Source organism: Hipposideros armiger, unplaced genomic scaffold, assembly GCF_001890085.2.
Source record: "Hipposideros armiger isolate ML-2016 unplaced genomic scaffold, ASM189008v1 scaffold_482, whole genome shotgun sequence".
NCBI lineage: Eukaryota > Metazoa > Chordata > Mammalia > Chiroptera > Hipposideridae > Hipposideros > Hipposideros armiger.
The window spans coordinates 146,716-160,699 of NW_017731832.1; the positions used below are offsets into that span (position 1 = coordinate 146,716).

At 51.2% G+C, this 13,984-nt stretch overlaps 2 protein-coding genes across 2 annotated transcripts in view; both read right to left on the minus strand.

Annotated features, from left to right (window-relative positions):
• Window positions 1-48: 48 nt before the first annotated feature.
• Window positions 49-6,482, minus strand: KRT32 (keratin 32). The gene is made up of 7 exons (XM_019667128.1): window positions 6,015-6,482; window positions 5,257-5,339; window positions 4,940-5,096; window positions 3,497-3,658; window positions 3,292-3,417; window positions 2,323-2,543; window positions 49-373 (listed from the first exon to the last, which is right to left on the minus strand). The coding sequence occupies exons 1-7, from the start codon at window positions 6,480-6,482 to the stop codon at window positions 244-246; spliced, it is 1,347 nt and encodes a 448-aa protein (XP_019522673.1). The 3' UTR covers window positions 49-243.
• Window positions 6,483-11,668: 5,186 nt separating this feature from the next.
• KRT35 (keratin 35) overlaps window positions 11,669-13,984 on the minus strand; it is a 4,203-nt gene continuing 1,887 nt past the window's right edge. Inside the window, exons 4-8 of the mRNA XM_019667127.1 lie at window positions 13,603-13,764; window positions 13,188-13,313; window positions 12,475-12,695; window positions 12,022-12,178; window positions 11,669-11,916 (exon numbers count right to left, since the gene is read on the minus strand). Of these exons, the coding sequence (XP_019522672.1) occupies window positions 12,031-12,178; window positions 12,475-12,695; window positions 13,188-13,313; window positions 13,603-13,764 (657 nt within the window). The 3' untranslated portion in view covers window positions 11,669-11,916; window positions 12,022-12,030. The remainder of the gene's footprint in view (window positions 11,917-12,021; window positions 12,179-12,474; window positions 12,696-13,187; window positions 13,314-13,602; window positions 13,765-13,984) is intronic.

The window sequence follows — 13,984 nt, forward strand, 5'->3', positions numbered from 1 at the left end:
GATTTGCAGGGCCACTGAAGGAGGCTTTATTTGCCGGTGGACTAAGAGCACAGGCTCTTGAGGCAGCAGAGAAAAAAGAATATCAGCAAAGAGAGCGATCAGCCCAGGCATAGGAGAGACGCCATTTCTCAGAGATGGGGGCTATGGCGCCCCCTGCAGTACCAGAGCACTTTGCTGGCAGATGGCTCACCTCCTGGCACTGCTCACGGTCTTCCTTGCCAGCCACCGCTGGTCCCGCTCTCTTCAGTAGTGGCCTGGGGGACAGGGCATGCATGGCACGCAGACAGTGTGGGGCATGCAAACAGGGCGGGGCACACTGGGGGAGGGCGCACAGGGGGGACAGGAGGGAGTGGAGCATGGGTTACAGGGCAACCTGTGGAAGAAAGGCATGAGGGGGGATGAGAAAGGAGCCTGAGTGCGCAACAAGTTCAGCCGGGTCTACCCCGGTGCCTCCCAAATTCACCCACAGCACACCTTCTCCACTCACTCCCCTAGTCCCAACCTCCATCCTCTTCACCTCTGCAACCCCAGCGGCCTCCTAACTGGTCTCCCAACCTCACTCTTGCCCCTCCTAACCATCATCAACATGGTGGCCAGGGGGATCTTCTACAAACACAAATGGAATCATGTCCCTTCCCTGCCTAAGACCTTCAGTGGCTTCCATTTGTACTCAGGATAAAAAGTAACTTCCTTCAACTCAACTGTCACATCCTCCTCCTTGACCCCCCCCCCGGATCTCTCTGTGTCAAATCTCCCTACGGTACCATCTACCTCCTTCCCGAGTGATTTGTGATTATTCTGTTATGATCTCTCTCCCTACTGGGCAGTGAAGTCAGCAGCCATGGAGGTATGCCCACCTGCATACCTGGCCTAGAGCAGGCACTTATAAGAATGTGTTGAACAAAATAAATTAATCAGCTAACATAGAAGGAATACGTGGCAAAGGCAGAAGGATGATCACAGAGTCTGACAGAGCTCAAGACCGTTAACACCACACTGGAGATTGAACAGACACCAAGGAGCCCAGGGACTAGACAGGCAGCCCGAGGACCACAGCTGCCCTGAAATGTGTTTCACTTGGCGGGCACTGTATTTTTTTTTTAATTTGTTGAAAATATTTAAAATTCAGGGGAATTTAACATTTAAAAGAAATCCAGACTCCTAGCTTCCCTTGAATAATCAGGGCAATACTGCCATTCTCACATGGCAGAAATGTCCCTGAAGGGGACGTCCCCACCCTCATGGGACAAGGCCTAGCTCCCTGGTTCTTATAGTCCCACAGGACCCACGTCACTCATGTAGGTTAACAGCCTGGTCTTGAAAAACATGTGACTTTGCGACTCTTGCCCTGGAGGACAAGATTCTAAAGGTCAGAGAAGCAAGGTTGAATGCAGAACAAGAACTGACCTACAGTCATAATCAGCCCACCAGGTGCTCGCAGTCCAGAAGTATCCAGCGCACAGACAGTCACCTGCTGATTCTACCTGCACAGTGGCTGGGGGCTGATGCCTCCACGGCCCTGATTCAGACCCTCCCCGTTACTTATTACCTAGACCATGACCAAGGCCCCTGAAGAGTGTCCCTGCCCGGTCCCTCCTCCCTCTACTCGGTCCTCCCTGCTGCCATCTGGGCCATCTTCCTGAGGAGCAGCTTTGAGCTCTCACTAACTTGGCCAAGAAATGTTTACTGAGCATCTACTATGTAGCCAAGTGCAGGGGATAAAAATACTTTCTATTGTCTCTGAGCTCCAGGTACTTACCCCCTAGTGGGAGAGATAGGTAGTTAAGCAAATTCTTATTTCCTCCTCAAAAAAAGTAAGGCCTCCCAATTGCCTATAAAATAAAGCGCCCCCCCCCCTCCAGTATGGTCTTCGTGGTTCTCCATGAAAGGGCCCCAACTGACCTCTCCTGTCCTCCTTCCCACCCCAGCTCATCACGTGAAGCTATTAGCCTCCCAAGTGCTGAAAACGTCCCCACCGCCAGTATGATCTCCAGTTGCCTGTCTGCCTCCCTAAACAGATGGGAACATCGTGAGAGCAGGTGCCTTGTCATCATCCACCTCGGTCTTTACTCTGGCACCTGGCACATGCTGGGCACTAGGAAGAACTCTGTTGACCTGGAGTAGACCAGAATGACTTCCACTGGGCCAGGTTTGGGGATGGCAGTATGAATACCTGCATGGCTTTCTTTGGATCATGCCAGCTTCCTAATCGCTTCTTAATCATGACAGGGTTCTAACCTATATGAATAGATCCAGGTGCTCCCTACCCTCCCCCAACCCTCCCACACATCTCTCTGTACAGCCTCAGTTGGGCCCACGTACTTGCAGTCCTCGTTCTCCAGCAGGCCCCGGTACGTGTTGATCTCACACTCCAGCCGCGCCCGAACGTCCAGCAGCACCTGGTACTCCTGGTTCTGTCGCTCCAGGTCACCCCTGATTTCGGCCAGCTGGGACTCCACGTTGGTGATCATGCACTGTATCTGGGCCAGCTGGGAGCTGTAGCGGGCCTCCGTCTCAGTCAGCGTGTTCTCCAGAGAGTTTCTCTAAGGCAAAAGGAAAGACAAAATAACTATGAGGAACAGATCTACTTTCCACAGCCTGGTTCCGAAAGACCCAAAAAGAGCCAAGTCTGTCTTTGGGGTTGGGAATGACCCCTCCCTACCTAAGTCACTGCAGAAACTAAAGCCCAGAAAGGTTGAGTGACTTGTTCAAGATTAAGCAGCTGGTAAGTGACGGACCAGGGTTTGTACACAGGACCATGTGATCCTGAATCCATTACTCCTTCTTCAACCTTAGTCTGGCTTCAGGCTTTAGATCTGAGGCTCACCAGGATCCTTCTCTACAGCATCATTTAGAACAGTGGTCTTCAACCCTGGCTGCATGTTAGACTCACAAGGGGGGCTTTAAAATCACACCCAGGCCCAGACCCTACCTCCCGGAGACTCTGATTTCATTCTTCAGGGGAAGAACCTGGGCATAGGGATTTTAAATCTCCACAGGTGGGGTGGAAAAGCATGGGTTTGGAAGGAAAGGCTAAGCAGAGAACAAATATTCTTGTTGGGAGTCATTTTTGACAGTGGCCACCTAACCCACGTCAGATGTACGACACGCCCGTTTTATCTCTGAGCTAGGTCATGGGAGAATTCCCTCCAAGAGAGATCAACTGGATGAGCATCTGTGGTGACTGAATCTGGGCCACCTCCTCCTGCTCCTTCCTGGATGCCGACGTCTGTGCTCGCTGCCACCTGGAAACCAGAACTGGGGAAGAGGTGCCCACTCAATGGCACTCACCAGGCTGTGCTGGGCCTGCAGCTCAATCTCCAGTGTGTTGACCATTCGTCTCAGATCAATGATGTCCGACTGGTAGGTCTGCAGCTGCTCAGAGCTCGTGGCCACCTGCTGGTTGAGCTCCTCCATCTGCAGTGGGAGAGACAGGAGAGGCTGGGAGTGCCGTCTCAGGGACCCCGGGAGGCCGGCCCACCTGCGAGAAGCCCACCTGTATGTTGAACCATTCCTCCAGTTCCCTGTGGTTGGTCTGCACCACCGTCTCGTACTGACACCTCATCTCTTCTAGCATCCTGTGCAGGTCCACGGGGGGCATGGCATCCACCTCAATGTTAAGGCGGTCCCCAAGCTGGCATCGGAGGGTACTGACTTCCTGAAAAGGTACAAGAGCCCCAGGCAAGTGTGACGTCGTACAATCCAGGCTCACCTCCCAGGGAGACGTGAAAAGATGGAACAAAAGATGCTAAAGATCTCTACGTTAGAGGGGCCCTTTGCAGATTGCACTCCACTCTGTGGTATCCCGACGGTCTCCCAGCTCCAGCGGGACAGCCCCATGATGGGAGACGCACTCCAGGTAAACACTTCCTGTCACTTTGTCAGAAGCCAAGAGCAGCGTCAGGGTTTGTTTGATCCATTTGGGCTAAAATGGGAGACCCGTGCCCCTGTATCCCCGGCCACCCTCCCCATCTGTGTTCATCTGGGAAGGAGGACAACAGGAGCCTGGCTTCACTCCGTTCAAGGCCCAAGTTAGAGCAGGCGCCTCCACAGGCTTGGCTGCCAAAGAGGGAAAGTTGTCACTGAGGCTGCCTGAGTGCGATAAGGCCTCATTAGTGGCTTCTTGGTGAGGTTCCCAGTTCTCTGGTTTAAGTGGGATGAGTCAGGTGCCTCAGGGCGCTTGGCGAATATGTGGCGACTGATGTGTTACTTTACACTTAAGGCTAAGGGAGCCCAGCCAAGAGTCAGAGGCACTTGTTCTTTCAAATCCCAAGTCAAGAGGTTGAGGGTCAACCCAGAGAAGAAGGGAAAAACACCAGAGCTCAGGTGGGCATGGCCACACACCGGTGCACAGGGTGGAGGGGTTTTCCTCCCAGGAACTTCAGGGGAGGAGGAAAAGCCAAAAAGTAAAAGACTTTTGGACTAAGTGCATTATATGCAAACAGAAGAGATAAAGGGAAAGGAGGACGGAGACAGAAAAAAAGAAAACCACTGCAGTTTCACTCTCCCTTAGAAAACATGGAGGCCACCCCAGCAGCCTAGCCTAGCGGAGACGGACAGACAGCTCCATGTGAGTTCTGGAACAAGCCCCCCATGGCTCTAGTGCCTCATTCTACCCCTGGAATTTGGCTCTCATGAGAGAAACGAATGCGGTGGCAAAGTCCAGGAAACAGAAGGGAGGGTTGCTAGCATTTCTGAGCACCAACCAAGGGACCGGTGTTTCATACCCCCGACCTCACTGAATTCTCACAGCAACCCCGTCTGATAGTGTTGCCCCATCTTACAAATGAGGAGGCTCAGAAAGGTTAAATAAATTGGGCAAAGTCACAAAAACAATATGTGGCAGGCCTGGGAATTTTAACCCACCACGATCCAATACACCCCCACGTTCTCTGCACTCTGCTTCCCAGGGTCACCTCAGCTTGACTTCAGGGCTCACCTCCTCATGGTTCTTCTTGAGGCAGAGCAGCTCCTCCTTCAGGGACTCCACCTGGGCCTCCAGGTCGGCCTTGCACAGGGTCAGCTCGTCCAGGATTCTGCGCAGGCTGTTGGTGTCAGCCTCCACCAGCTGCCGCAGAGCCAGCTCCGTCTCGTACCTGCACACAAGGACAGGGACAGCAATGAGGGGTGACACTGAATACAGAACTCAGGGGAGACTCTGAAACGCTGTCGCTTTTCCAACTGTCTCTGAAACTAATGGAAAGCTGCCCGAGCATGTGCAGGGAGAGGGGCGCCCCGTCCCCTGGCCAAACTCACTTGGTCCTGAAGTCATCGGCAGCCAGCTTGGCATTATCGATGTGCACAACCATCCTGGCGTTCTCTGCCTTGGTGCACAGGACCTGGGAGCCAAGGCACACAGAGGGGGTCAGTCCAGGATGAGAATAAGGAGAAAGAGCCCAAGCCAGGTAGCAGTTGGGGCCCAGCAGCCTCGCAACCATCCCTGCAGAGCCCCTCTTCCCTGGAGCTCTGGGGGATGCCTAATGAACTGCTAGTCTTTGGAGACATGAGACTTATTTTTTAAGCACCTGGGTCTTTATAAATCCAAATCCCCATTTCGGATGCAATGAGCAGTATGAAAGAAAAGAATCTCGTTAAGTCTGAAGTCATTCACGTAACAGTTAGAAGGGTCCTAAGTAGGCGCTAACATTTACTGAAAACACACCATGTTCCAGGGGCAGTGCCAAGTTCTTTACCTGCATCAACTCATGGAACCCTCTTGACTGCCCCGTTAGGAAAATACCATTATTACCCCCCATTTTATGGATGAGTAAACTGAGGCCTAGGGAAGGGATCTCCCAAAGGCAAGTAATGAATTAATGGTAGAACTGAGACTCTATCCGAGGCCTCTTTGCACATTAAGGGCTCTAGCTGAGTGCTAAAATTATGAGATAATTCTATGCCCTAGGGAAGTCTCTTTTCCCTGAACACAGCTTAATAAATTAACGAGATTCAAATCTGGAATGCCAGCCATTCCAGTCGCCTTTCCAGTGAGACTGTTCACCTCTTGCCCTCACCTTCTGCTGGAGTTCCTCGATGGTCCTGAAATAAGACTGGTAGTCAGGACACATGCTGGGCGCTTGAGACTGGCAGACCTCTTGGATCTTGCTCTCCAGGCTGGCGTTCTCCCGCTCCAGCTGGCGCACCTTCTCCAGGTAGTTGGCCAGGCGGTCATTCAGGAACTGCATGGTCTCCTTCTCGCTGCCATTGAAGGTTCCTTCACAATACCAGCCGCAGGTACCCATGGAACCAGAGATGCCACTGGTTGGCCGGCAGCTGCTGGGCCTGCAGGAGCTGGATAGGTAGGTCTTGGAGAGGCAGCTGGCCGGCCTACAGGTGGTGGGCATGCAGGTGGAAGGCATGCAGGTCACGGGCTGGCAGACATAACCCAGGCACAGCTCAGGCCGGCAGCTCATGCTGCTGGAGCAGACAGAGGATGGCCGGGGGCAACTCTTGATGGAGGTCGGTGAGCAGTTGGATGTCATGCTGGGGAGGCCCCTTCTCCTCAGCTGCAGCTACCTGAGTCGCCAACATCTACAGACCCCATCCTGCTCAGGCCCTTTTATACCCTTGGAGTGAGGGGGCTCACACTTGAAAGTTATCATGGGGTGGTGTTGATGTTTATACTCAGCCTCAAAGGAAGCTGCTAATTAATTTGTAATTTGGTTTCCAATAAGGAGTTCCTTTCCTCATAAAAGAGGCCAAGCTTGTCATTTGGCTAAAGCAGGACTCTGGGCTCCTGTCATTGATCACCAGGAGGGAGCTTCCGGACACATCTTCAAAGGATCAACTCCATGCCTGAGCCCTCATTACCAGGGTGGAGCTGCCAGGAGAGCACATAGGCCTGGCCCTATGCCACTGATGGCCTTGCCACTGCACCCCCACCTGCCCCAGCCCTGAGAAAGGCCGTAGTTCTGTGGTTATTAGTCGCTCCTTTTAATGAGAGTATTCCATGTGGGAACAGGCCTGGCCCCTTAAGTAGAAAACGTGTGGGTGACAGAAGCTGCACTGATACTGGCTGTGCTATAAATCCAGGGAGATAGGGAAAAGAGCCTCTGAGGCTTCCAAGCATGAGTCACCTTCCTACCCAGGGGAAGAAATAATATCAGGGAGGAGAGAACAAACTCAAGACACAGACAGAAAGCATAAAACTCTGGGACATCTTTTCAGCTGGACACTACTGAGAAAAAGAAATGTAAGGACCCCTTGGAAAAGGAGATCGGTGTCATGAACATCTCCATGAGGCAGATACGATATCTGGACCCTCTCTGGAACCTCCCCTTCAGTTCTCACTGCTCCGCGTACAGAGTTGTCAAGTTCGATTATTGTTTGTTGAACAGACTGAGGTTGGACAGGCTGGAACAGGCTCTACTTTCTCTTTCTGCAGTGGTGGACAGGGAGGGCTCATTTCAGGACCTCAGAAATGGGAAGCGGTGTGAATCAGCTCCCTTGAGAAGTGACAGTTTGCAACCCTGGGATAAGCTATAAGCCAGGGGCAGGCTTCATCATAAATCAGGAGCAGGCTTCTCCAATTACAGAAGCCTTGGGGATTCCTTAAGAAAGCAACAGGTAAGACCCATGGTTTTCAGTTCTTACCTGCAATACTTGCTAGCTCACAGGCTTCATGTTTAATAGGTGTGTGTTACATAGCCACCTTTCATTCATTAATCTTCTCAATATTGGAGTCCAAGCACTTGTCTTATTTTTCATTATATTTCTAGAAGTGTTGGTGAAGGGGCAGGGAATAGAAACCCCACCCAGCCCTACTTTCTGAACTTCGTTGCTTAAATAAAGATAGAGGCGCTACCTTCTAACTCGCTGTGTGACCTTGGGAAAGTCACTCAACCTCTCTGAGTCTCAGTTTCCTCATGCAAAATTGAAAAGGTTAGATTAAATCATCTCTCAGTTTGATTTCCTGCAACAACCATAAATTCCAGCTCCTTTGTCTGGATCAACTGTTTAGAGAAGACAGCGGCATCAGATAAAAGCAAGTGTGGTGGCAATCTCAGCTACATGGAATAAGACTCTTTGGACCACTCTTCAAAATCTTAACCAGCACTTATTGAAAGCATACAAGTGCCAGGCACTGTGCTGGGTCCTTGGCCTTCATTTGCCCATCTCATCCTCACTTGAAAAAAACTATAAGGTAATTAATATTGTAGTAAGCTGTGGCAGTGGTTCTCATAGTATGGCTTCCAGACCAGCAGCATGAACATCACTCAGGAATGTGTTAGAAAGGCAATTTGTCAGGTCCACCCCGGACCAACTGAATCACAACTCCAAGTGGGGGCAGCCATCTGCATTTAACTGGTCCTCCAGGCAGGTTGGAGAACCACTGAGGTATAAGAGCACCTGCCACCACAATTCCTCTTGTAGAAAAATAACTGTCTTTACTTAAAAAAATATGTTAAGAAGTTCTCAGGGGGAAAAGGTGGGATCCCAAGTGCCTTGATGTTAGCTGGCAAGGAATCAGGGAGAAAGAGGAGAAGACTTTGAGGTTCCCAAGACACTCGCGGCAGGAAGGGGTGAGAGGAGGGGGAGGCAGGAGCCAGAGGGAGAGGCACCAGGCAGGTGGGGAGAAGCTGTGCACGGTGATGCTCTGCACCCCATGGCCCCCAAGAGACCTTCAGCAAAGTCCACTATATTCACATGCAATGAGGGAGAGCAGAGTGTTCACAGCCACAGCAGAGCAGGTGTCCAGCCAGTGTGCCGGACCTGGGGCACGCTTCCCAGGCGAAGAAGCGGGGACAGGGAAAGGCAGCTCCAGGGCGAGAGGGTATGCAGTCGGTTCTCAAACCCAGGTCGCTCTGAATCCAAAGCCTTCCACTGTATCCTGGCTCTCTAAGGCCAAAGCAAACTGTTGGACAAACATGTTTCATGATAAAAGGGGAGGGAGAGAAGGGAAGTAATGTGGAGAGAGCCAGGAAAGTGAGAGTAAACAAGAACGAAATACTGGTGAGCGTTTGGAGCTAAATAGGTCCAGGATGAAGATCTATTTACATAAATAAAGGGCACACAGAATCCATGGCAGCGCCTGGCCCCAGACTGTCTCCTTCCCTCCACTCTGTGAAAAAACAGAATGACCCCAGAGAAACCGATCCAAGTCCTACAGAAACTGAATTTAGGTAGTTTTATCATCCAAAAGGCCAGTATGCCAACCTACCCGTCCACGTGGTACCTTCCATCAGGTGTTTAGTGTCTTATCGTTAAATACAAGCAGAAGGATCACCAGACATTTGAGAGAAGCTTCCAACATTAAAAACAGAAACAACACAAGCAAGCAAACAAAACAGTGAAGAGGAAATTGGGGGGAAACAAGAACAACGCAGACTCTAAAACAATCTATTACGATACACACTTGTATGTACTTTTTATAACCTCAGAGATAAGTATAGCAGTTACATCCTTGAAAGAAGAGCTGGATGTTATAAAAGAGGAACAGAGAATTAAAAAATTGCTGTTTGGAGTTAAATACATGAGAACTGAAATTAAAAATTCAGTTCAGATGTTTGAAATTCAAGGAGAGAAAAAAGCCAGAACTAGGAAAAGTCAAAAGTTCAACATGGAGATCAGATAGTGCTGAGGTCTACATCAGAGCTGCCCCAAGCCCTGTGAACTCCCAGCTGCCTTGCTGAAAGGCCCTCCACCTAATGAACAAGCTCACAACCCTGGCTGCATGTGGGGATCCCTTGGAGAGCTTTTAAAAACCCCAACACTGGGCCAGATCCCAGACTAAGGAAGTCAGGGTTTCTGGGGGTCAGACCAGGCATCCGTATTTGTTAAAGTTCTCCAGGTCATTCCAACGTACAGCCAAGGCTGAGAAACTCTGGCCAAATGGAAACAGCGTTATCGTTAAAAAGCACAAGCAAATGAAGTAAATAGTAATTCGAGGCAGGATCTGGTTAGCTCCATCTTGGAGGGAGTTAGGGTAGATTTGGAAAGAGCTTGTATACGAGCCCATGTGTTCAAGAGAACATGCATATACTGCTTACTAACTGTGGTTTCCCCCACTGACTTTGCTCAGAGTCAGATTTAGCTCTTAAGTCGTGTAACTTCATATCCACTTTGGCTGGCCCAGTTTACCCTGGGCAGTGCTGCTTGGAAGAAAACCTCAGGAAGGAAACCCTGGGCAGGGAAAAGGTAAACGACCACTGTCAGAGCAACCCAGGCATCCAGCTAGAATATTGACCAGTTTTCAGATGCTCAGCAGGTGCTCGGCCAAGTATTAAAGACCTTACAGCACAGTAAGTGTCATATCCTCCTTCACCTACGATGAAACTGAGACTCTGGAAGGGACTGCCACCCTCTAAAGCTCTCACAGGCAGTACGTGGCGGGGCTGAGATTTGAACTCAGGTCGGTCTGACTCATGTTTTGGAGCCCGTGTTCATCACACCAATCCATGGCCCCTTTTCACTGGCCTCCTCCCACCGATGAGGTAGGAAGACAAAGAGACAGTGAGGGGTTCTTTCCTGTCCCCTCCCAAGGCCTCTCTTCAGCAAGGGTCAATCCTGCCACTGGCACCCAGCACACTGCCTGGCCCAGGGAGGTGATCAGTAAGGGTCTGTTGAACGAACTGAATGATCCTGAGACCATCCTCCGCAGCAAACCAGTCAAGGTATTCTAAGAAAACCAAAGCTGAGGTGGTACAGGATGCCAGGAGTGAGGCAGCTGGGATAAATCGAGTCCCAGACCCTCCTTTACAGGGGGTTGGAAAGGGGAGGATTCTAAAACAGAATCAGGGTGAACTATACTGGGCACCCTTAAAAGGCGGGGGTCTCAAGCCCACCTTAGTCAGCATCTTTTCCCAATCCGTTTCCCACCTTGGGTATTATCACAACTCTCTTAACATCACTGAAGTTCCTTAGCATGTGCCCTTGGCATCTCCTAAAGAGCATGTGGCCATCTGGGGACAACCCGCATTCCTTTCTATCTCAGAAAGCTTTGCCTTCGTCCTTCTCCATTTCCCATTGGGATTGATGGAATTTGGTATTTGCCTTGTCTGTTGGGGGAGGACATTCTGGACACAAGTGAGATCCTCTGGGTCAGGAAGCTCAGAGCTCCCACTTCCATATGGAAATGTTTTTGTACCCAAAGTCACTTGTGCCTCATCAGATGCCAAGGACACACAAGAACACGATGAGTCTCTTAAAGACAAAAGTCTCTGAATTTGTGGGTAGAAGTCACAATGGCCAGCTCACTCTCGCATCTCCTGCTTTGGATGGAGCATGGGTTTTTAGGGGGGTTGCTGAACTGGAAGGGCAATGTGGCAGGGCTGCAATGGAAAAGTGGGTCAATGTAAACACTCCTAAAAGTACCCTGGTATGGGATTTCATATTGCTGTTCTTATGAGGACCACAGACATGAAGCTTATAAAGTGGCCTCAGATGCTTCACAATGAACTGGTCCCAGCTTTATCCATCCTTCTCTGGGGTCCCAGGGTGACATATGTACTAAGAGGGTAGCAGGAGAGGTCTGGTAACACCTGCCACCACATTAGACGCTTGGAGAAAAGTCTTCATCGGGAAAGCTGAACACAAAGCCCCACTGTAGACTTCTACCTACCCCCAAACAGAGGCATCCTCAGCATCACACATGGTCAAACATCCCCCATTCATCTATCCAAGAATCACCCTTCTTCACCCAGCAGAGACACAAACCAACAATCCGGAATGGTGCTCCTTAGGCATCGAGAGCCAAAGCAAATGAGCTTTATTGTTCCACCAACAGAAGCCCTCTATTGCATTTCAGAACCCACTGAAATAGCACCCAGGAGAAAATCCTGGCCCAGGAGGCAGCCTTAGAACAGAGGCCCTGGCAGCCGTTGAAATGATGAGGAATTGAGGCTTTCGGGAGCAGCCAGCCTTAGCGACGGGCTTTGAGAAATTTTATGATGCGTATTTGCAGTGAGACCTCTCAGGCTCAGGCCCTGGGTTCTGCACGAAGAGAAGGGATTGGGCTTTGGGGTTAGGGTTGAGTATAGGCCAAGTCCAAGGCCTGGAGACAATGGCCTTGGTTTTCTGGACCAGTCACTCTCAGAACCGGCCCCCCGGACAGGGGACACAAATAGGGCGGGGGCTGCAGGTTGTGCGGGCTGCGCCAGGACCACAAGAGGCCACAGGAAGACTGGGGAGGCATGGCTTGGAGGACGAGGGGTCAGGGGCACACGGGTTACAGGGGAGCCTAGGAAAAAGAAAAAGTTCCGGTTACTATGGTTTTCCAGTTGCTGTTTTCAATGACTCACAGCACCTTAAAAATCACCTAGTCCTGTCCCCTCATTTTATCAAAAGGGAAACAGGCCCGGGGAGAAAAGGGACTTGCCAGTTTTGGGGGGGGTTTTGGTCTTATTTGTAATAAGACCAAAACTAAAACCCAGGGCTCCTGACTCCCAAGGCCGGGCTCTTCCCAGACACCATGCTGTCTCCCCAGAGCTTTGTAGGCTGCATTCAGAAGATGTGAGGGCATGCAGCGATACTCACTTGCAGTCCTCACTCTCCAGCAGGCCCCGGTACGTGCTGATCTCACACTCCAGCCGCGCCCGGACGTCCAGCAGCACCTGGTACTCCTGGTTCTGTCGCTCCAGGTCGCAGCGGATCTCAGCCAGCTGGGTCTCCACGTTGGTGATCATGCACTGCATCTGGGCCAGCTGGGAGCTATAGCGGGCCTCTGTCTCAGCCAGGGTGGATTCCAAAGCATCTCTCTGTGAGGGCAAGGATTGTATAGGGAGGAAGAAGATTAGAGGTCAGAGAAGGAGCAAGGAAGATGTACCTAATCCATCTGGGTCTCAGTGAGGCCTCAGGATCCAAGAATGGAAACTCAGAGAATCACTCTGAGCCAGGATGAACCACAATCAGACATCTCACTTGAGATGAGCCAATTAGTCCCTGTAGTCTCCTTGGTCTTGAGAGTTTAACCCTATAATTGATCTCTGAGTAACTGATAATTACTCAGAAAGAATCTGCTTACACAAATACAGGAGCTGCTGCCTGGACATGTCGGTTGCTACAGGCCTCCTCTCTTTTACCACTGGGGCATTTGTGAATGGGGGCTGGGCCCTCACTCCCTCTTCTATGCACAGAAAATCTCTTATGCTCAGAACTTGAGCCACTGGAGCCTGCCTGTGTGGTCAGAGCATGGGAGTCGGGGGGCTCACGTGCAGCTAGACTTGGTCCCCAGCAGCCTCAGAACTCACCATGCTGTGCTGGGCCTGCAGCTCGATCTCCAGGGCATTGACCGTGCGTCTTAGCTCGATGATCTCCGCCTGGCAGCACTGCAGCTGCTCTGAGCTGGACACCACCTGCTGGTTCAGCTCCTCAGTCTGAAAGATACACACACAGAGCCTGGTCAGGATCACTGGGGACTCAACTTCAGAGGTCCACAGAGGCCACTTCAAATCATGAGGACCTTCCAGATTACCCAACCCAAACCATTTATTTCACACTTGAGGACATTGCTGCTTAGAGGACAGCAACCTGCCCAAAATGCACAATGAAGTCAAAACAGTGCAGGAACTCGAACTCAGGTTTCTTGATTCAGAGCCCCAAGGTCACTTCTGTGTGACCCACCACCGTGTGTCTGCGTTGCACTGACTGTTTCCAAGTACCTACCTGGGTGTTGAACCAGTCTTCAGCATCCCGGCGGTTATTTTCCACCAGGGTCTCATACTGGCACCGCATCTCATCCAGAACACGGTTCAGGTCAACAGGTGGGGCAGCATCCACCTCAACGTTGAGCCGGTCGCCGAGCTGGCAGCGCAGTGAGTTCACTTCCTGTGGCACAGATCAAGGTCAGCACGACCTTTCCCAGCTGGCTGCCTCACTCACCCTCCTCCCTTCATGGTCACCAGCTCCACTGTGCCCACCAGTCCTCGTGCCCTTCTGCCCCCTCATGTTCATATGTTCCCCCATCCACACCTCCTCCCCCATGCTTACCTCTTCCCTCAATGTCACCTGCTCCCCATGCTCACCTGCTCCCCATGCTCACCTGCTC